General features: G+C 39.1%; 1 protein-coding gene across 3 annotated transcripts in view; it reads right to left on the reverse strand.

Moving 5' to 3' along the window:
- Nucleotides 1-23,978, reverse strand: part of CNST (consortin, connexin sorting protein) — a 122,335-nt gene that overhangs the window by 28,573 nt on the left and 69,784 nt on the right. For 2 of the 3 annotated variants that reach the window (XM_072830256.1, XM_072830257.1), the window contains 7 exons: nt 15,021-15,071; nt 12,424-12,629; nt 5,750-5,780; nt 3,458-3,544; nt 2,883-2,997; nt 692-713; nt 426-522 (listed from right to left, as the gene is read on the reverse strand). In XM_072830256.1, coding sequence (XP_072686357.1) covers nt 426-522; nt 692-713; nt 2,883-2,997; nt 3,458-3,544; nt 5,750-5,780; nt 12,424-12,629; nt 15,021-15,071 — 609 coding nt within the window. The remainder of the gene's footprint in view (nt 1-425; nt 523-691; nt 714-2,882; nt 2,998-3,457; nt 3,545-5,749; nt 5,781-12,423; nt 12,630-15,020; nt 15,072-23,978) is intronic. The other variant, XM_072830258.1, reaches the window with a different exon arrangement.

Here is a 23,978-nt window from a genome sequence, read left to right on the forward strand (position 1 = left end):
TAGATATAACTATCTACTGAAAACATGGAAGTAACTTTGTTTCTATAAGAATTTAGATGTTACAATTTCCATGACTAGATATCTAAAAATAGGGTTACACAATATAAAAAGATTCTCGCTTTGCAATTTGTCTGGTAGGAGAGGTATATGCAAAAAAATGTAAATGCACAAATAGTCCTTGTAACACTTGCAAAATTTAAGAGGCGGGTGCCTCTTACAACCCTTTCTTTCTTTCTTTTTTTTCTTTAAGATTATTTATTTATGAGAGAGAGAGAGAGAGAGAGAGAGAGGGGCAGAGACACAGGAGAGGGAGAAGCAGGCTCCCTGTAGGGAGCCCAAGAAGGACTCCATCCCTAGGACCCCAGAATCGCACCCTGAGACACCCAGGTGCCCCTCTTACACCTCTTTCTAATGTAAAAACATACCCGGCTCTTTGGCTGTGGCTCCTCTTTCCTTTGGATCCTCAGAAACTATTAACTGTGTAAAGCATTTCCTTCCCAGAGGTTTTTCTACAGCTGCTATCTAAAAAGTTAAAAAACAAAAACAAAAAAAAACTTGGGGAAACTATTCCGTTAAGTTAGAAAGCTGAAAATAATTTGAGAAAGGTTTGATTATTTCCTAAAACAGTCCACACAACAGACATAAGAGTTAACATTTTGCCATAAATATTTTCGAGGAAACAGTCTCTTACCTTATGTTTGGATAAAAGAGGACTGTAGAAAAAAAAAAAAAAACAAGATTTAAAAAAAATTACAGCAGCAATATGCTTCCAAACAAATGTCACTGAAATGGCTGTAAAAATAAAATATAGCTTCTCTGGATTCTAATATTAGCACAGAACATTTCCAGGGCTGAAACATTACCACTGGTTCACACAGTTCAAAGGGCAGCTCTATCATGTGTTACTTTCTCAGCTAGCCAACTACTACTAAAAACCCCCAAAGAAGCTGTGAATACTTAGCCCCAGAAAAAAAAAATTAATATGTTGCTAATAATGTAAAGAGTATTTTATACACATATTTTCAAAATTCCAGTTTATGTCATTATAGCCTGAAACAGGTTATGATAAAAGATAATTTTATTGGCATTATCCATGGAAACGGGCAACAAAAAAAGGAATTTTTAAATATTATGTGTTTTAAGGGGATATCAAGGATAAGAGAATGCATTTGTCCACAGAAAAGGTATGCACACAAATATTCATAGCCATTTAATTCACAATACTCAGAAACCAGAAAGGATCTGAATGCCTGTTAACACTATCATGGATAAATAAATTGATACACAATCACACAGTGTATCTGCACAGGAATAAAACCGAGCTAATTACCATTACATGCAACAACATGGAACACAGACCTAACACAATGATGAGCAACAGCAGTTAATACAGAAATCTGCATTCTGTATGATTACGTTTATAAGAATTACAGAACAGGCAAACAGACTGTTATGGAGCTTAGATAGTGGTTATTTTGGGGAGTGGGTACTGACCTGGTACAAGCGTGAGGGATCATTCTGAGGGGCTGGGCTATTCTGTCTTGGTCAGTGGTAGTTCCATAGACATATATGTGTATATAAAACCTCCCTGAGCTTCTGCATTTTCATGTAAATAAATTAAACACTACTTTTTATAGTAAAAAATTTGGGGGGTTATCCAAATTTAAAGCTAAAAGTGCTGTGCCAATATTATATGAAATAAATATTTGTTTTTAAATAATTTAGACAACTCCAACACATTTAAAAACTATGAGTTCCATGGGTAAGACAGGGAAAGTGTCTGTTCTGAATATTTTGAAAGAACACAATCTCCTTTATCTATCGTAAAAGATTCCATTATTTTAAAAGTCTAAGAAGTTAAACATTAATTTATTTAACATCCTAAGAAACTAGATTATAATGCAGAGTCCCTAAAAATATTGTTTCAAAGGTTCAAATCAATGGAAGAAAACTATCATGTTTCATCAATGAGCAACATTTTTGAATCTACAAAGATTCTTCAAAGGCTGGTCTCCAAAATAATTAGACCCTAAAGCAACTATCTACTAGTGAGCTAAACAACAATTACTTGGGTCTGTTTCATCAGTGACAAATACACTTTTAGTTTACTTCTTTAGTTAATTTTGGTGGAAAAGGAGAAAAAGTTATCAACAGAATGAAATCTTCTAGCTTCTGTATCAAGGATTCTTATACATCCCAGACATCTGCACTAGTTTAAACACTACCAAGTCCCCTCACCTTCAGAATTCTGAGTCTTAGAATAATGAATTCTGAAAATATATTTATTTATTTTTTCCGAAAATATATTTAAGTGCTTTATTATTACTATAATTTAGTTTTGAAAATCCTAATTTTTGATACAAATCAAGCAATTTAAAATTATCTGGTAAGTGTAAAAAAAATAGCTGGTAAATATAGCTTTCCTTTTGCAGTATTTTGGTTAAGTATCATACTGTTTCTACATCCCACTATTAGACAAATCTTACAGATTTTTTTTACAACAACCTACAAACAGTGGCAAACAAGTATAATAAAAAAATCCTAATATACAACTTTCTTCTATTTCAATCACCTAATTTCTTAACCAAAAAGAGATCAAAATTAGAAGTTATATATATTAAAATTTCTGATTAGAAGGTGCTTTAAACTTATGTAAAGTTGAACTTTTACTTACTTCTCTCTCAGAAATTATAATAGAAGCTGAGAAAGATAAAAGCTAATCAGATAGAAGCTGGTAAAAGCCAATCATTTTATTCTACCTGCTTTAATTTCTCCAGCTGAAAACATTAATAAAAAAATGGATCATGAATTTCAGATAGCCAGCACTACAATGCTTCAATACTCTACTCCAACTCATTCTACACAAATACTGATGTACTTACTCTTGATGTGTTGTGCAAAATTTGGTAAGCTGTTCAAAATCTTCACCATTAAATCCTTTTTCTGAATTCCTTAGAGATGTAACTGTATGTGGTTGTACAGTTTTCCATTTTGTTTCTAAATTTAAAATATTTGTTAATTATTAGCTACTACCAAACATATTTAGGGGGCAAAAGTAGTTAACTAGTACCACTGATAAAGATCTCCATGCAAAATTATCTTCTCATGCAACCCAAGTTATTAACACAGAAATAACTAAGTGACTACTTTTCACTATGAGTAAATATTATCTCAGAGACTAAATTAGCCAGAGGGCATGCCAAGGAATCAGAAGAAATGCAAACAGTTTTAAGTGTTCTTTTCTTGGCATTGATGCAAAGAACAAAATACAAAGAGAGAAATTTTCTCACAATGACACAGACTTGTGGTAAAAATGCTACTTTCTTTGCAACATTAACTTGACTATGGAAACATCTATTTCCTGACTTACAAAAAGCCAGGTCAAATATGTTAAATTTCTAGATAGGAACATGTCAGATTACTGATAATTGCACATCCTATGGTAGCCTGTACTTACCCCACTCTTCTTGAATGGCAGAGAGATTTGCGAGCAACTTCTCATGATACAGTCGTTCAAGCTGAATGAATTTCATTGCTTTCTCATCTGAATAGAAAATTTGAGGAAAATAGAAATCCAGACTCTTTACACGTAGCTTCTTATTTGAAGAAGAATGTCCAATCAAAACTGGGAAATTTGGAGCTTACCAAAAAAACGAAAGCACTCTAAATATTTTTAAATTAGGGTTTCTTGGTTTGGAGTAGGTTAAGTTCAATGTAGCATGTGATGCCATAGCTACTCGGGTTCCATTCTATCAGCAAACAGAAACTAAAAGAAGGTTTTAATGCTGAAGGAATGCCAGCTTACCAGTATATCTCTGGCAGAATCAATTAAGGGTAATTGAATTGGAAACAGATCCACATGAAATCCTGGAATCTAAACGTTTCCCATTTTTTCCCTCTCCTAAAATCACTTTCTGTCAAGCAGCTACATTACCCTCTGGTCAAATGTGTGTTCCTGATTTCAGCTCATCTTGACTCTACTTATTTCTCACTGAATGCTTTTCTCCCATAAGACCAAAGGCTTACTAGCCAAAACAAGGACAGAGTACAACATTATATGGATCTTTTGTAAAAATTTAATTAACTAAAAAAAAATTAACTGGACAGAGTGATTTTCATAGTTATGTGCTTCTACTCTTTTGTAGATTTTCTTATAAGCTTCTGCCTTCTCCATCTGTATCACATACTTAGCATCATATGAGGTTGTGCTAAATTGTCCAACTGTCTATCTTCCTTTGGGCCATGTTCTAAATGTTGACCCAGAAAGAGAGAAGAGGAAAAACTCACTGTTTAGCTATTTGCCCTTCCCATGATCACTTGGAGATTCAGCTCTCTCTCTCTCATCTGTAGTCTTCAAAATATTCCAGGATCATTAAGTAGGGCAGGGAGAAGTGGGGACAATTCCATTTTCTATGACTTAAAGTATGCCAATGTTTCTCAAACTTCACTGAACATAAAAATCAGGGCAGCCTGGGTAGCTCAGTGGTTTAGTGCCACCTTCGGCCCAGGGCTTGATCCTGGAAACCCCAGGATCGAGTCCCACATCAGGTTCCCTGCATGAAGCCTGCTTCTCCCTCTGCTTGTGTCTCTGCCTCTCTCTCTCTTTCTCTCTGTGTCTCTCTCATGAATAAATAAATAAAATCTTAAAAAAAATAATCTGAAAACCTTGCTAAAATGCATATTTCTGGGTCTGACCTCCAAAAGCTCTGATGCTAAGGCTCATGGGTTTGCACACTAAGAAGTTCTTCGGGATGTGGATGCTATTCTGCACTGCATTGCATCGTGCTCATTATTTGGTTAGAAAAAGAGTTCTAGCTTCCCTTCCACGAGAATTAGATCTCCTGTGCACTTAATCATGCATTGTTGTTGTCTGAAGTGGTGACCACAGTTGGTTTGATAGGGGTCAGGATCATAACTGCATTTCCCTCAATCTGCTTAGAGATGTGGTAAAAGTCAACAAGATTGGGAGGGAGTTGAAATCACACAAATGGGGAAACACAGATGTTTAGGGCACATTCCTTCTAGAGAATCTATACTGGGCCATTCCTGGAAAAGAGAAGCAATTTTTACAAAGGGCAGTTGGAAAACTGAGTAAAGAAATGTTTCCTATACAAAAGCTAATATGCAGTCTCACTTGACAGCATCTGTTCTGTTTATTACAAATGAAGAATTCAGTCTTCCCTTTGCAGCCGAAAGTTAGAATAAGACAGTCACGAGATTTACTGTGCATAATATGCTCAACAGGCTCTACCATATGAGTATCACTTGACTTGCACTTCTGTTTTAATTCAAAAGAAAGAAAACCCAATGGTTTTTTAAATTATATTTTCCAGCCATGTGTTCCCCCTCCCCCAACACACAAATATTTAGATTGTGGTAAAATTGGAGCTTCTTCACAGAAGGCCAAATTTAGGTGGTTCTAGAGAATTTTCTGGAGTGGCAGGAATTCTCTATACCTTGCCTTCTGAGGTAGCTACATGGGTGAACACAGCTGTTAAAATCCATTGAAAACAATTATACACACACACACACACATACATATATATAAAAACTATATATATATATATATAGAGAGAGAGAGATAGAAAACAACTATATATTTTATATATATAAACTATATATATATATAAAACTATACACACACACACACACACACACACATATATATAGTATGTAAATCTCAGTTTAAAAAAATGAGCAGTTCCCTATGCATCCTATGAATTTCTTCCTGTAATAAAGAAAAGGATACAGTCCTCCTCCTGGAAATAGGATTCTGCTATCTGTTAAAAACAAACAAACAAAAAGACAGGAAGTTAGATTAATAGTCGGATGAGAAGGCACAAAATTAGGACCATGACACTCTCAAAGTCTCTGATATCAAACTAAAAAAACTCTGAACTACACTTACCAGTTGAGAAGAAATCTGACTGTAGGTATAGTACACATTTTTTGAAGTCACTGATTGCAAGAAGCAAAGCAGAGACATTCTTTGATCTTTATAGCAACCCCTCTCTCCTTATTCTATTTCAAATCAAGGCTAACTTCATCAATTCATTAGAGTTTAGAAATAAGAATTTCTTAAAGATTGAGGAAAATACTGTGGGGGCTTATAAAGGTATAACACAGGTAAAAGAGTGACTCTGTATTCTAAATAAAAAAGTTAAGATGTGTGGGGCGCCTAGGTGGCTCAGTCAGTTGAGCCTCGGCCTTCGGCTCAGGGCATGATCTCAGGGTCCTGGGATTGGGCCCCAAGTCGGGCTTCCTGCTCAGTGGGGAGTCTGCTTCTCTTTGTGCCTCTTCCCTCCACCTCATGCTTATGCATGTTCTCTTTCTCTAATAAATAAATAAAATCTTAAAAAAAGAAAGTTAAAATGTGTCAAGTCACCTAAGACTCATTTGTATTTCACCAAGTACCTCATGGGACACTGATTTTTGACTTTTGGTTCTCTTTCGATATTTCAGAAAATGCAGGGTCAAGTGCTAAGAGTTGAGCAATGATATCTGGAATACACAGTGCAGCACAGGATAAAGGGCACTGGATAGAGGGGTCCAGAGTCAGAATCTTGTCCTAGTCAAGGCTTATCAGTTACCAGATTCATTCTAAGGCATATTTAAATTAAGAAATTCTTTGATTCTAACCATTTTGGGATCTTTTAGTAATACCTTTATTTAGATATAGCATTTATAAATAGAACAACAGTAAGACTATTCACCGAGAAATACTTGCACAAACTGTTGTCATATTTAGAATATTTCATATAAATACTTTATACTTTTAAAATAGTTTCGTTCTGGGGACGCCTGGGTGGCTCAGTGGTTTAGTGCCTGCCTTTGGCCCAGGGCGTGATCCTGGAGACCCGGGATTGAGTCCCGCATCGGGCTCCCTGCAGGGAGCCTGCTTCTCCCTCTACCTATGTCTCTGCCTCTCTCTCTCTCTGTGTCTCTCATGAATAAATAAAAATAAAAAATCTAAAAAATATAAAATAAAATAAAAAAATAAAATAGTTTCATTCTAAGTCTCTAGTAAGAAAGGTGTCCCATCTATAGGCCCCTACTACCATTTTCCAGCCAGCTGCCACTGCAAAGAGCAACACAGTACTTGTCAAACCTATAATCTAGCAACAAAAAGAAATGGTTTTTCCCAAATCCCACAATGAAAACAGCATACTTTTAAAGGAAAATATTTGCCTACCTTAAAACTTATACTATAACTCTAACAGTTTTCCATGAGCAATATACAACTGGACTCAATCACCTCTTGGTAAAGTTTTAGTTTAACCTAATCTTGATCCATACTGACTCTCTACTCTGAGGACTTTGCAAAGGATAAATTGCTTCTCAAGATTCTGCTTGTCTTTTGACAGTTCATCAACAGTATGACAGTACTAACCAGAACTGAATCAAATTGTCAATATTTAACCAGTTTTACTTATAAAACAAGAATTTCATATACTACAACCAGTAATGGACTGACACACAGCCTACATTTGGCTCTAGAGTACTGGGGAGAGCCCTGATTTGTAGCGTTTGCTCATTTCTGTGTTGTCAATACTTCTATCATAGCCAGTGTCAAGCTACCATGATGGACCACTGAATATGGTTCTCATGAGCTAGTAGTAGCGAGCTCCAGCACACTACTGGGTTACACCTAATAGAAATCACCAACATTTCATTTATCAACTTCCAGTGAAAAAAATCTCTTGCATGGCATATAGTTTCTCTTCTGTACATCAAATACTGTTTCAGGTTGCCCATGAAGATTAAATTTCTGGCTCTTCAAAGCTACTCTCCTTGACTTTGTGCATTTGTGTACCATTGGCACATAGTTATTTATAAAAAGCTTCATACTTTTATAAACCAGACTTCCTGGCACTACAGAAATCCAAATTTCAATTAGCTTTCAGATCTCTGTGACAGTTCCAATACCATAAAAACAACTATAAAGGTATCCTGACATCCAATGTCTCAAAAGTAATAGGCATTTCTAGGTGAAAGAGCAGCTGAGGAAAATAAATACCTAAGCCATTTCCACTATAGAAACACACCCCTGGCAAATCCAGCAGGGCAAGAGCAGATGGGATTTTCTTTGATGTCCATATATCTAAATCTGGGAAGTACCCTGGTAGAGCAGAACGAACATGAGGCGTGGAGATGAGTAACGACTGCATTCTGGTCCAAACTTTGCCACTGTTAGTCATGTGACTTTGGACATGCAATGTCTCAAGCCTCAGGTTCCTTATCTGTGCAACAGGGACAATAATGCCTATACCTACAATTCTGCAAGACAAGGATGCTAGGCTACTGTCAGGATTAAGTGAGGGAGTGCATATCTAGGGTAGTGGTCATCACATAGCAATAAGTGCTGAAAATGGTTTTTGAGTCAGAGTCTGAACCAGAAGTGCAAGATGCAGAGTAGAATCATGTGAAGAAGTAAGTTGACTATCACTTTGGGAGGGTAATAGTTTTAGGGTTATTCTGGCTTCAGGATTCTTTTACCTACCAGAAACCAGAAAAGGGAAGAAGGAAGGTCTATTTTTTTACCACAGTCACGGAGACTGGCTTCAAGGATCCCAGTGGATCCATTTCCTGAGTCTGACATCAGTTCTAGTACAAATTCACTGAGCAGAGTACCACACTTGATGCTTTTCCTCTGACTTCTATATGAAAAGCTTCCATGTTTATGACTTCAGTTATATACTTAGAGCTAACCTGTAATCATATTAACTAAGTATACAAAAGATTACTCATACTGAGAACAAGAATTTTAAAATGGAATCTTCAAGAGTTTCGAGAGCTAAAAATACAAATATATAACTGATGTAACTGTAGTCATGTTTCCAACAGCCTTTAGCACATATTCACTGATGGAATATCACTTCAAAAATAACAACTGTCTCCAAAGGGACTCTCCCTCTCCAATTCCTCATTTCTGTTATTGGAACTACCACTCATCCAGTCTGGATCTCCTGGCCATCTAGGACTTCTCGCATCTGCTTTCCTATCCACATCAAGTTCTAGGGATTTTTCCTTCAAAGGGACTGCAATCCATCTCTCTCTGTAGCCACTACAATGACTGTAACCAAAATGCTTTTCTTACCTTATACTTGAATTATCAATATCTCCTTTCAGTTATTTTCATTAAAATTGTGCATGCATGTGGTTTAAGGAGTCAAATACTCCTATTATATGTGTTCACAAAGCCCTCCTCTCTCTTGCCCTTTTCTCCTTTCATTGGGAATAAGTGCTCAGAGTTCTTCCTTTTTTTTTTTTTCTTTTAAACTGTATATTCCTAAACATGCCTATTTTGGCCACTTCTGGATTTTAGATTTTAGAAGGTGAGGACTGAGTCTTTTGTTCCCTCGGGGCTGCTATTTAGCAAAAGGAGGAAGACTAGGGAAGCAGAAGATTTGGGAGAATGAAATCAAAGTTTGATTTCATACATCTTAAGTTTGAAGTGCTCTTTTAGACATGTCAGGAGGCTGGATATTTAAGCCTGGAGTTCAGAACTGCATACTGAAATGCTCCAAAGTATAAAAATTAGTGAAATTTGTGGGGCACCTGGATGGCTCAGTTGGTTGTACATCTGCCTTTGGCTCAGGTCATGATCTCAGGGTCCTGGGATCAAGTCCCACATGGGGCTCCCTACTCATGGGTGAGCCTACTTCTCCCTCTCCCTCCACCTCTCCCCCAGCTTGCTCTCTCTCTCTCTCTCTCTCTCTCACATGAATAAAAAAAAAAAAAAGACTCTTGGGCTCTTTGTGTCAGTATAAGTTAAAAAAAAAAAACAGAAAAGGCAGGGACTGTTTCAGATTACAGAAGACTAAAGAATCCTGATGACCAAATGCAATGTGGGGTCTTTCATGGGATCCTGGGTTAGGGGAAAATTAGTTACGTTTGTGAACAATGTGAGGGAAACCCAACTACAGATTGTCTGTGGAATAATACTCAGATATCAGCATCTCACCTCCTGCAGGAAATGTTGGGGAGCAGCTGCTAGCTTGGAAACACATGTACATGTATTTAAGGGTGATGCCATCAAATGCCTGAGGATTACTTTAAAACGTTTCAGTGGAAAGCATGTGTGCAGGTGATGGGGGACACAAAAGTTTGGCAAAATGTCAATGACTAACAAATCCAGGTGAAAGAATCAACATGAGGGGCCGGGAGTTACAGAAATTCATCAAACGTCCTCCATCTCTCCTGGATTTGTGTCTCCCTTGGGAAGCGATGGAGAGCTTGTATTCCTGGACTGACGAAGGAACTATCAGCTGGCTTCTGCTGCCCTGCTGATCCCCAGCTTTCACTCCTAACAAGGAATCCTTGAATTAGTGACAGTGAGGGTACAGTCATAATGCTTAATATCTATTTGGCTCTTACTGTGTACCAAGCATTATGTTAAGTGCTTTTACACGCATTATTTCATTTGATCCTCCACCACTTTACAGATCAAACTGAAAGCCATTTAGATTGTTAGTGGTGGAGCCCAAAGCCCTGCTTTTAAACCATGCTCTCTAAGCCCCTTCTGTCAGGGGAGGACAGATTGCTGAGATAGTTAAGAAGCATGACTTACAGGATTCAGCAAACTGATATGTTTCTCGGGGATGGGGGCAATGGAGAATTTTAGTTTGAGACATAAAAAAATTAAATAACGGGTGCCAGGATGGCTCATCGGAAGAGTACGCGACTCTTGATCTCAGGTCATGAGTTCGAACCCCACTTAGGGTGTAGAGATTACAAAAAATAAAAATAAATTAATAAATAAACTTTAAAAACTTTAAATAATCTTCAGGTCTGATCCAGATCTACTAGAACTGCTCTGGCTGTGGGATCATATACCAGTAGAAAAGAGCATTCTTTTTACCTTTAATATAACAACAGCCCAGTGACATAAACTCCTTGAAAAGATTTGACTACATTTGCTATTTCCATCTTTACTCCAAATGTCCTTTTCCTCAACTTTTTATCGAAATTCTACAGAAGAGTTCAAAGAAGAGTAAAATCAACAGCCATTTAGGTTTCACCTAGATTTGTCAAATGTTGACATTTTGCCAAATTTGCTTTTTCTCTTGGTCTTTCCCTCTCTTATGTACTTTTCCTACTGAAATATAAGTAATATAAGTGAAAATATCATAATACAGGCACTTTGTTGCTTCACTCCCAAATACTTGGGCATGTATCTCTCAAGAACAAGGATACTGTCTCATAAAACCTACAATTCTGTGACGCCTGGGTGGCTCAGCGGTTGAGCGTCTACCTTTGGCTCAGGGCATGATTCCAGAGTACTGGGATGGAGTCCCACATCAGACTCTCTGCATGGAGCCTGCTTCTCCTTTTGCCTGTGTCTCTGCCTCTCTCTCTCCCCATGTCTTTCATGAATAAATACATTAAAAAAAAAAAAAAACACCCTACAATCCTATTACCAGTCTCAAGAAATTAGGGCAATAATGTTGTTTAATATACAGCCTATATTCACATTTCTCCCACAGTGTTTCAAAAACAGAGACACTAAATGGAATAAAGAAATTTGGCCCCAGAACTATAAGGAACTTGCTTGGTGAGGGAGTCTTAGTTTCTCCATTATTTTCTAATTTTCATCTTAAAGGAAAAATTAAATGCATCTCATACATATCTTATTTTTCTGAATTAGCTCCTTGTCTCCTAATTTACTCTCCCAGTCATCGGCAGAGTGATTCTTCTAAAATTCACATTAGGTTTGGCACTCCCACCATTAAAAACCCCCAGCCCTTAGGAGGAAGGTGGTGATCACTGCCCCCAACCATCCAGTGTCCATTCCCACTTCTTCTCCATCTTAATCTCCAACATCAGCTCAGCCATGTCTTTGCTGGCGCTGCTCTCTCTTCCTGCACCAGTCCACTCAGTTCTTCTAGTGAGCGCCTACATACTCTGCAAACCCCAGCTCAGCAGTCACCTTTTTTCCCCCTGATGCCCACAGAAAAAGTTAATCACGCATTTTGTGCTTCTGTGGAATCTTAAATATCTTTCTACACTTAGTACAGACATCTCCAATTATTAATCTCTAGAAATGTCTCAACTATTCCACAGTTGCTCCCTTAAGGACATATTCTGATAAGTAATCTTTGTTTGCCCAGTATCTAGCAGAGTTTTTTGGCATCTTGTAGGTACTTATGAAGCGCTGCTATACTGACTCTTACTCATACACAGCTAATTCACTACATAAAGGAAGTTAGTGATTGTCGGAACCACCGATTGATTATTCAAGGCCAGTATGTGGCCACCAGTAGTTACATGCTAAATTTCCCACCAGCCAGACCCACGGTCACCTCCTGGGCTCCCCAGTGACAAGTCAGGGAGGATCAATTACAGAGAATTTCATTTTCAGTGATTCCAAACCCTGGTCCCAGAACTGTGGTGAGGCTACAAGTGAAGGGTTTCATGGAGTACCTGGTGAAGGCAAAGGGGAAGTGCTCTGGAATCCAACTGCTCTACTTCCCCTCGTATGAGTGAGAATAGATACTGAAGAACTAGCTTTGGGGCTTCTGGTTGATCATTAGCATTTATTTCTGCAGACTCTTCATCACTCACAGCATGTGTGGACACACTTAGTGCATTTTCTTGCATTGAAGCTGTGGCAGCTCCTGAAGAAAGTCCTTGAAGAAGTAAATAAAATGCCCACATTAGGATAAAGTTTCATCATGATGGAATACCTTAAAATAATCATGCCTGCTAACTATAACATTTTCAAATAAAGCTAATCATATGGGGGGGGGGACCCAGAACCACAAGTTTTTATCCTCATTAAACTGTGCCATCATCTGCTTCTATGAGCACAAACACGAACCATTTTTTTGCAGACTTATAATTAAGAGTGTTAATAAAAAGAGATCTAAAGGAGGGCAGCCTGGGTGGCTCAGCGGTTTAGCGCCACCTTCAGCCCAGGGCGTGATCCTGGAGACCGGGGATGGAGTCCCACGTTGGGCTCCCTGCATGGAGCCTGCTTCTCCTTCTGCCTGTGTCTCTGCCTCTCTCTCTCTCTCTCTCTCTCTCTCTCTCTCTCTCTGTGTCTCTCTCATGAATAAATAAATAAAATCTTAAAAAAAAAAAAAGAGATCTAAAGGAAAGTATGCAGGGTAAAACCTGACCACAAACTTGATTCAACCAAAGGAAAAATGGATTAGCTGTAATTGGAAATCCGGCTTGCTCAAAATAAAACAATTAAGCAGCAAAGTAAATACACTTATCATATAAAATGGCTAAGGAAGTTAAGCCCTTCTCTTTAAACTCTGGTCTGATAACTGTAGAACTACTTCTGGATCCCAGGAGAGCAACATGAATTCAGATGCCAGAGCTAATGGCCATCGAAAATTTTTTCATAATAAGAAGTTAAGTAATACAAACTTCTAAAAAAAAATCATCAATGAATAAATGCTTGGCCTGCAGCTCCTGAAATGGTGTACCAAATTTAAAAAGTTTAATCATTACACATTATAACTTCATCCTTCACTGAAGTCTCGGTATCTCTTCTAATTTTCATACTCAAAAAGATTGTCTCCATCTGTACATTTAGGTGATCAGCCTCAGAAGGGATCTTTCTCAGTAATTCAGTGTATGTACCACATTTGAGGATGCAAACTCTTTAGAGTATGCCCAGAACTTCTAAGTAAACCCACTGCTCTAGCCAGGCGGGTCAGTTCTTCATCTCCCTAGTAAAATATTCTGTACCTTTCTGAGCAATTACAGATTCTAACAGAATATTTTCTTCCCATTTATACCTATTAATGTTTACCCAAACAAAATCCATGTATTTCTAGTATTCCATGGGCCTAATGTAAACTTACTTTCCTCTGAGTACTGTATATATAGCCCTATATTATGCTGGACTGTATTACAGTGATGATGAAAGGTCTCATCTTCATTAGATCAAAACTCCTACATCACAAAAATTAATTTATGGGCCATGGTTATTGTAATTACAACCAGCAGTGTCTTCAGCACTAAAATTCCAAGTACTGTGATTTCTAAAATTAATTACCTATGATGATTCTTTATATTTTAGAAAATTCTCTTCTATGAATTTTGTATCATTTGGGATAAGGAAATACAAGGCCTGGTGATAGCCTGCCATTTTTGCAAGGATGGTATTTGTGAAAACAGGGATGATTCTTCTTTCTAATTTTCTACCCAAATGGCAAAAGTGCCAGTGTGAGAAGAGAAGCTTTCCATAGAGAACTACAAAGAAACTAAGAGAACTACTGTTTCTTTCCCTTTTCCCTGGCCACACTAATATGTTCAAGACATTTAGTCTCATCTAGACTGTGATAAAGTCAGCCTCCCAAAGTCTATACTTCTCTTGATTAAATTCTTCCCATATAGTTATCAAATATTACTCCATGCTTCTTCCTTGAAAAAAATGTAGGAATTATATCATGGTCATTTTCAGTAAAGGGGAGTTAAATAAAACCCTTGAAGAATATTACCAAATAAGGACCAGATTTTTAAAGGTAATGAAAAAGGACAGAATTTAAAGGAGGTCTCTGACTCTACAGGAGGTCAGAACAGGGTTTCAAATAGTGAACTGGAAACATGTACGGTGGTTATCTCAGTTAGTTAGACCATGTAGATTCATAATGGCCATGGTTCCTGCTAGATCCATTGTCAAGTTATTTTAATAATTAATGTTATGGATACATATAATTTATAAACATGCCATTTGTTGGTAAATAAAATTATGTAACCAACAAAAGAAATTATAACAGAAAGAAGAGTATTAGTCATAAAACAAAACCAACAAAAGTTCCAAAAGCGTATATACAAGCCAAAAGATTCCAAGAGCAATGGAAGGCTAATATAAACAATTAGAAAGAATATAGTACTTTAATCACCAAGTGTAGGGAGGGGATGGAAAATATGAACTAGGCTCACATGGGTCATTCCAAATGAATTAAGAGTTCAGGGAAACTTGAAAGACTCATACCACAAAAAGATTATTTACTGGGGTTGAAGATCATGAGTTTCAGAGATAACTTAATTATCAAACTTACCTCTTAAGATAACATTCCTTGCTGGGACAGAGTAGTATAAATCAAAGAGCTCTAGAATAGGAGCAAGAGACATCAGTTCTGTCATTATTTTTCCAAGTGACCTTGGGTTAGACATTTTATTCTCTTTACTGTAGTTTCCTCATCTTGAAAATGAAGGGATTCAGGACACCTGGGTGGCTCAGTCAGTTAAGCATCTGCCTTTGGCTCAGGTCATGATCTCAGGGTCCTGGGGATCAAGCCCTGTGGTGGGCTCCCTACTCAGTGGAGGTTCTGCTTCTCCCTCTCCACCTGCCCCTCCTCCCTGCTTGTGTCCCTCCTCTGAATAAACACATAAAATCTAAATCAATCAATCAATCAATCAATCAATCTAAGGGATTGGCCAGATGAGACCTCAGATTCCTCCTAGATCTGACCATCTCAAGCATTTAAAGTCTCCACAGTGATTCTGTTATTTAAGAAATGTAGCTAGGCTGGCCACCATGACCCCAGCTTCTAGGCCAGCTCCCATAGACCCAGGCTCTGGGATTACCCTGGTTCCAGGCAACCTCCTACTGACTTAGGCTCCAGGCTGGGTCTCATAGATACAGGCTCCCAGCCAACACCAGAGCCAGGCTGGCTTTCATAGACAGAAGTGTCAGGCCTGCCACCCCAGTGGTCCCTGATACCTCATCTACCCCCAAGAGTCCAGGACCCAAGGCCAAACCACATGAACTCAAGCATCAGGCCCACCTCAGTGGACCCAGGCAGCAGGCTGTCCCCTGTGGATCAAACCACCAGGCCTGTCCACCTGCTAACTCAGGCACCAGATTTGTCCACCCGAGGATTCTAGCGCCAAGCCTGCCCATGGTTACTACTAGGTGACCCATCCAGAATCTCTGGACAGGCGGACTAACAGTCTCCCTGCTGAAGCCATTCTGTACAGACTGCTTCTTTAGATGTGCAGATATCAACACAAGTCCACGAGGATCATAAATAATCAAGGAAACATGACACTACCAGAGGAAACTAATAAAGATTCAATAAAAGGCTCTACAAAAATGGAGATCTATGAACTGCTTGACAAAGAATTCAGAATAATCCTCTTAAAGAAATTTAGTCAACAACACAGAGAAACAGACAAAATTAGGAAGACAGCATATGAATAAAATGAGTTTAATAAAGAAATAGAAGCCACAATAAAAATCAAATCAAAATCCTAAAGTTGAATACATTGAAATGAGAAATTCAACAGAGAGCTCCAACAGCAGACTCAACCAAGCACAAGAAGGAATCAGTGAGTTTAAGGGTATGTCAGTTAAAATTATCTGGTCAGGGGATCCCTGGTGGTTCAGACGTTTAGCGCCTCCCTTCGGCCCAGGGTGTACTGGAGTCCCAGGATTGAGTCCCACATCAGGCTCCCTGAATGGAGCCTGCTTCTCCTTCTGCCTGTGTCTCTGCCTCTCTGTCTCTCTCTGTCTCTCTCTGTCTCTCATGAATATATAAATAAAATCTTAAAAAAAAGAAAAAAATTGTAAAAAAAAAAAGTTATCTGGTCGGAAGAGCAAAAAGAAAAAAGAGTGAAAAAAACCTTACATGAATCGTGCAATATCATGTAGAGAAATAACTTAAGTATTACTGGAGTCTCAGAAGGAGAAGAGAGGGAAAGAGGGCGGAAAATTAACAAAAAGAAGTAATGTCTAAAGAAATCTCCAAATATGGAGAAAGATTTGGACATCCAAGCTCATGAAGCTTATAGGTTCCCAAAAATTATCAACCTAAAAAGATCTTCTCTAAGATACATTATAATAAAACTATCTAAAATAAAAATAGAATATTTTTAAAACAGCAAGGGAGGGGTACCTGGCTGGCTCAGTCAGAAGAGTGTGCAACTCTTGATCTTGGGGTCATGAGTTGGAGCCCCACATTGGGCATAGGGATCCCCCCCAAAAGTTTCAGGTTTCTAGCTCTCAATGCTCCTGTAATAAATCTGATAAACTATTTCTAAAATACAAAAATAACAATAAAAAAACACAGCAACCCCAAAGAAAAAAAATCCCTCACACACTAGCCAACCCTTGGAAGGTATTTGTGGATTTCTCAGCAGAAACACTGCAGGCCCAGAGAGAGTGGGATAATGTAGTCAACATGCTAGATTTCAAAATAAGTTTGATATCGCATAAGTATAACAAAAGTTTTCTTGAAAAAGTGTAATAATATATCACAATTAATACAAAAGTTCCTTTTGATAACATAAAAATTTTCTGGTAAAGACATTTATAGGTAAGAAGGAAAGCCAAATAAAAATATATACAACATGTAATTTCATCTTTGCTACAAAGTCTTATTCAATTTAAATGAAACTTTCTTTTGCTAGATATTAATCTATACAGGATCATAAAATTCTGTTTACTTTAACTTGTGAAAGTCAAATAAGTTATGGTTAAAACTCTAAGCAATTTGGTGATACTATTTATATGCAGATGGTGACAAATTCATAGGCTCTAACAATACCTGTCAACTTCATCAAGCTCTAAAATAAACATCAGTGTTTACTTGAACCCACTGAGGTTTTATTTTTTTATTATTTGTAACTACTTTGCACCAGAAATTAAAAGAATTACCTTGAGAGATTTTATTCAATTTATCATACCACCCAAATTCTATTCATTTTGATACATAATTTTTTTTTTTTTTCAGAGAGAGGTGTCAGTGGGAGTACAGGGGGAGAGGGAGAGAGAGAATCCCAAGCAGGCTCCACTCCCAGCATGGAACCCAATGTGGGGCTCAATTCCAGGACCCTTAGATCATGACCTGAGCTGAAATTAAGAGTTGGACACTTAACTGAGCCATCCAGGTGACCCTTGACATATAATTTTTTATTTATTTTAATTCCAGTATAATTAATGTACAGTGTCATATTAGTTTCAAGTCTACAATATAGTGGTTCAGCAACTCTTTATATTACTCAGTGTTCAGTATGAGTATTCTCTTAATCCCCTTCATTTATTCCCCTTTTCCCCCAGCCTCTCCCCTCTGGTAATCACCAGTTTGTTCTCTATAATTAAGATTCTGTATTTTGTTTGTCCTTTTTTTTCTTTGCTCATTTATTTTGGTTTTGAAGTTCCACATATGAGTGAAATCATATGGTACCTGTCTTCTGGCATATAATTTTTTTATTCAAATTGGAATCTGTCTCTGGTAGTCATTAAGAGACACACTGTGGGAGAATTAAGAGACACACCGTGGGAGAATATAGTAGTATCCTTTACCTGGAAACATTAGGAATGTACCCTGATATTATTATTCACATTATTCTCTGCTACTTAATCTACTATTGGTCTGTCATCTATAAATATACCTGTGAGAATGATGAACTTAGGTAAAGGTAATACCTCACACCTGGTACCTTAGGTAGTAAGTACTCAGGAGAATGAAAACTTACCAGAGACAAAGTGGGAATTAGCAGGATGCTACACAGAAGGCACTGAGGCTGAGGTAAAGGTCGAAGTAGTGATGATGCTTAGAATAAAATGTTCACAGTGATGATGTAAGCTAAGCTAGGGATGAGAGAAGGGTTATTTAAAGGCCTAATACAGGGGCACCTGTGTGGCTCAGTCAGTTGAGCATCTGCTTTCAGCTCAGGTCATGATCCTGGGGTTTTGGGACTGAGCCCCGAACTGTCTCCTGCTCTGTGAGGAGTCTGCTTCTCCCTCTCTTTCTTTCCCATTGGTGCTCTCCCTATATCTCTCAGAAAATAATTAAACAAACAAATGTATAATGTAAAAACAAAGGCCTAATACATTTCAAATTCTACAGACTACTACTCAAAGTATAAGGATATCATCTGATACGCAGGATCGTGTGGTCTTAAGAGAACAGGCTGTTCACACGGTCAGCCTTTACAGGGCAGGTGTACGCTACAGTGCCATGACCTCAGCCCTGAGCATGGTGCTGACACAGACCAGGTGCCCCAATACTTCTGGGACAAAGGTTGACCAAATGTTAGTGCCTCTTGTGGAGTATACCACAAGCCCATTACACTATGTTACTTAATTCTCACAGCAACATTATAAAGTAGGTATTAGAAATTATAGATGAGGGATCCCTGGGTGGCGCAGTGGTTTAGCGCCTGCCTTTGGCCCAGGGCGCGATCCTGGAGACCTGGGATCGAATCCCACTTCGGGCTCCTGGTGCATGGAGCCTGCTTCTCCCTCTGCCTATGTCTCTGCCTCTCTCTCTCTCTCTCTCTCTCTGTGACTATCATAAATAAATAAACGTTAAAAAAAAGATTTATTAAAAAAAAATTATAGATGAAGCACTTGAAATTCATCAGAGATTACAGGAGAGATTACTGGAGTCAGGGTGTCTGGGTTTGAGCCCTACATTTACTGCTTCCTAGTTCTGGAACTAGGCAAGTCAGTCTCTTTAATCCTTAAGTTTTCCATCTGTTAAATATACTGCCTTTCTATCACATAAAGTCTCCTAAGAAATTACAGTTAGATCAGAAAGTAGTAGGCATTTCCATTTATCCACAATTCCATGGCCTCTCTCCTTTTAAATAAGAGCACTAAGTTTTTGAAGAAACATATTAGGAAAAAAAAATCTAAGATTCACTGATTTTTTAAAAAAGATTTTATTTATTTATTCATGAGAGACACAGAGAGAGAGGCCGAGACGTAGGCAGAGGGAGAAGCAGGCTCCTTGCAGGGAACCTGAGGTGGGACTCGATCCCCAGACCAGGATTATGCCCTGAGCCCAAGGCAGACGCTGAACCGCTGAACCATCCAGGCATCTCTAAGATCCACTGATTTTATACTTTTTTATACTGATCCACTTTTTTATACTTTCCCTGAACTAAGTGTTGAAGTGCTCACTACACTGATGCTGCATCCAGTTAGGAACCCAAGGGAGAGCTACACTAGCATCCAGAGACAACTGCTAACACACATCAAACTCCACCACTTCCCACTTCCCTTCAGAGTGAACCATCCATTCTTCTTCTCCGAGGTCTCATCTCATCTTCTCACGTGTGGTTGGTAACACACTCAGAGGAGAGGCATGCACCATAATGGTTCTGTGGTAATTTATGGTAACTCCAATATGAAAAAGAATTCCTTTAAACATATTTTAAAATTCAGCAAAAGCGAGGGCACCTGGGTGGCTTAGTCTGTTAAGCATTTGACTCTTGGTTTTGGCTCAGGTCGTGATCTCAGGGTCATGAGATCAAGCTCTGCTCAGTGTGGAGTCTGCTTGAGATTCTCCCTCTCCCTCGGCCCCTCCCCAACTCTAAAATAAATAAATAAATCTTAAAAGAAAAATGTCAGCAAAAGTGAGATAGCATGGTGTAACATTTAGGCTAAGTCTAAAGTCAGAATACCTGGGATAGAATCCAAAGAGTGTCACTTATTAGTTAAATGATATTGGGCAAGTTATTTACTCTCTCTGTGCTTCAAAAGCTTCATCTATAAATTGAAGCTAATTGTATTACCTATTTAACAAGGCTGTAAAGAAGAGTAAATGAGATAGAAAGCACATATTACAGTAGCTGGCAAACAGCAAGTGCTCAATAAATGCTCAAGAACAAATTTTGTTTTAAAACTCAGCCAGCTGAGGGGTGCCTGGGTGGCGCAGTCAGTTGAGCATCTGACCTGAGCCGAGATCATGACCCAAGCCAAAATCAAGAGTCCAATGCTTAACCCATTGAGGGAAGCTGGTGCCCTTGCCTTCCATCTTTTAAACAGAGCTAATATCACATCCTAAAGGTTAATGACTTGATGTTTCCTTTTTTCTTTTAAGAATTATTTATTTGAAAGAGAGAGAGTGCATACATGCATATGTACAAAGCAGAGAGAGCAGCAGAGAGAGAATCTGAGATAAGGGATATACAGGCTTCCAGTTCTAGAGTGAATAAGTCATGGAATAAAAGACATGGCATAAAGAATTCTTATTCCTTAGCTATAAAAAACCTTTTTAGGGATCCCTGGGTGGCACAGCAGTTTAACGCCTGCCTTTGGCCCAGGGCGCAATCCTGGAGACCTGGGATCGGATCCCACGTCGGGCTCCCGGTGCATGGAGCCTGCTTCTCCCTCTGTGTATGTCTCTGCGCCTCTCTCTCTCTCTCTCTGTGTGACTATCATAAACAAATAAAAATTAAAAAAAAAAAACTTTTTATTTTGGTGTAGTCCCAATAGTTTATTTTTGCTTTTGCTTCCCTTGCCTGAGAAGACATACCTAGAAGATCATTTTTAAGGCCAATGTCAAAGAGATTATTCCCTATGTTTACTCGTAGGAGTTTTATGGTTTTGGGTCTTACATTTAAGTCTTTATTTAACCCATTTTGAGTTTATTTTTATATATGGTGTAAGAAAGCAGACCAGTTTCATTCTTTTACATGTAGCCGTCCAGCTTTCCCAGAACCATTTATTGATGAGACTGCCTTTTCCTTGGTGTACATTCTTATCTCTTGTTATAGAAAGTTTGGCCACATACTTGTGAATTTATTTCTGGGTTCTCTATTCTGTGCCATTGATCCATTTGTCTCTTTTTGATCCAGTACCATACTGTTTTGATTACTATAGAGTTGTAGTGTATCTTGAAATCTGTGATTGTGATACCTCCCTGTTGTTGTTCTTTCTCAAGATTGCTTTCACTATTTGGGGTTTCCTTTTCTGTAAAGAAATACCATCAAGAGGGGAGGGGCAAGATGGCGGAAGAGTAGGGTCCCCAAGTCACCTGTCCCCACCAAATTACCTAGATAACCTTCAAATCATCCTGAAAACCTACGAATTCAGCCTGAGATTTGAAGAGAGAACACCTGGAATGCTACAGTGAGAAGAGTTCGCGCTTCTATCAAGGTAGGAAGACGGGAAAAAAGAAAGAAACAAAAGGCCTCCAAGGGGGAGGGGCCCCGCCAGGAGCCGGGCTGAGGCCGGGGCGAGTGTCCCCAGGACAGGAGAGCCCCGTCCCGGAGATGCAGGAGCTGCACCAACCTTCCCGGGCGGAAAGGGGCTCGCAGGGAGTTGGAGCAGGACCCAGGAGGGCGGGGATGCCCTCGGGCTCCCTGGGACAGTAACAGAGCAACTGCGCACGGGGAGAGTGCGCCGAGCTCCCTAAGGGCTGCAGCGCGCACGGCGGGACCCGGAGCAGCTCGGGGGGCTCGGGCGGCGGCTCCGCGGAGGGGGCTGCGGGGCGGGAGCGCGAATCCAACAGCGCAGGCCCGGGAGCACTGGGCGCCGGGACACAGCCCAGGATCCGGCCTCCTCCCGGGACAGGCAGAGGCCAGGAGGGCCCAGAAACGCAAGGACGCTCCTGCCCCGCCCCGGAGCCTCCAGGCCCTGCAGACGGAGAGCTCCGTAGTTACTGCGGGGGCTGAATCCAGGGCTCTAGAGCTGCCACCGCCACTGGGGTTGTTCCTCCTGGGAACAGATCAACAAAACCAGGAGTTGGTTCTTTGAAAGAATTAATAAGATAGATAAACCATTAGCCAGCCTATTAAAAAGAAGAGAGAGAAGACTCAAATTAATAAAATCATGAATGAGAAAGGAGAGATCACTACCAACTCCAAAGAAATACAAACGATTTTAAAAACATATTATGAACAGCTATACGCCAATAAATTAGGCAATCTAGAAGAAATGGATGCACTCCTGGAAAGCCACAAACTACCAAAACTGGAACAGGAAGAAATAGAAAACCTGAACAGGCCAATAACCAGGGAGGAAATTGAAGCAGTCATCAAAAACCTCCCAAGACACAAAAGTCCAGGGCCAGATGGCTTCCCTGGGGAATTCTATCAAATGTTTAAAGAAGAAACCATACTTATTTTACTAAAGCTGTTTGGAAAGATAGAAAGAGATGGAGTGCTTCCAAATTCGTTCTATGAGGCCAGCATTACCTTAATTCCAAAACCAGACAAAGACCCCACCAAAAAGGAGAATTACAGACCAATATCCCTGATGAACATGGATGCAAAAATTCTCAACAAGATACTAGCCAATAGGATCCAACAGTACATTATGAAAATTATTCACCATGACCAAGTAGGATTTATCCCCCGGCACACAAGGCTGGTTCAACACTCATAAAACAATCAGTGTGATTCATCATATCAGTAAGAGAGAAATGCCATCAATTTCTGGGTATTATATTATATCCTGCCACTTTACTGAATCATTTATTACTTTTAGTTGTTTTTTTGGTGTGGAGTTTTAGGATGCTCTATGTTTAGTATCATGTCATCTGCAAATAGTGACAGTAAAAAAAAAAAGGATTCTGAAAGCAGAGAAGCCTCACAAACAAGAGAATCTTCAATAAGAATCACAGCTAATTTCTCTTCCCAAACAATGGAAGTCAGGAGGCAATGAGATGGCAATATTCAAAGTACTGAAAGAAAAGGGCAATCAACCAAAAATTCTATATCTAAGAAAACTATCCTCAAAAATGAGGGAGAGGGATGCCTGAGTGGTTGAACATCTGCCTTTGGCTCAGGGTGTGAACCTGGGATCGAGTCTCACATCGGTCTCCCTGCAAGGAGCCTGCTTGCTTCTCCCTCTGCCTATGTCTCTGCCTCTCTCTGTGTGTCTATCATGAATAAATACAATCCTTAAAAAAAAAGTGAGGGTGGGCAACCCAGGTGGCTCAGCGGTTTAGCGCTGCCTTTGGCCAAGGGCGTGATCCTGGAGATCCGGGATTGAGTCCCATGTCAGGATCCTTGCATGGAGCCTGCTTCTCCCTCTGCCTGTGTCTCTGCCTCTCTCTCTCTCTCTCTGTGTGTGTGTGTCTCTCATGAATAAGTAAATAAAATCTTTTAAAAAAAAAGTGAGGGATAAATTAAGAAATTCTCAAAAGAACAAATGCTAAGGGAGTTGTTACTTGCAGAGCTATACTACAGCAAAAGTTAAAGGGAGTCTAGGCTGAAATGAAAGAACACTAAACAGTAACTCAAACTCACATGAAATAAAAACATGGGTAACAAAAACA

This window comes from Canis lupus, chromosome 6, assembly GCF_048164855.1.
Source record: "Canis lupus baileyi chromosome 6, mCanLup2.hap1, whole genome shotgun sequence".
Lineage (NCBI taxonomy): Eukaryota > Metazoa > Chordata > Mammalia > Carnivora > Canidae > Canis > Canis lupus.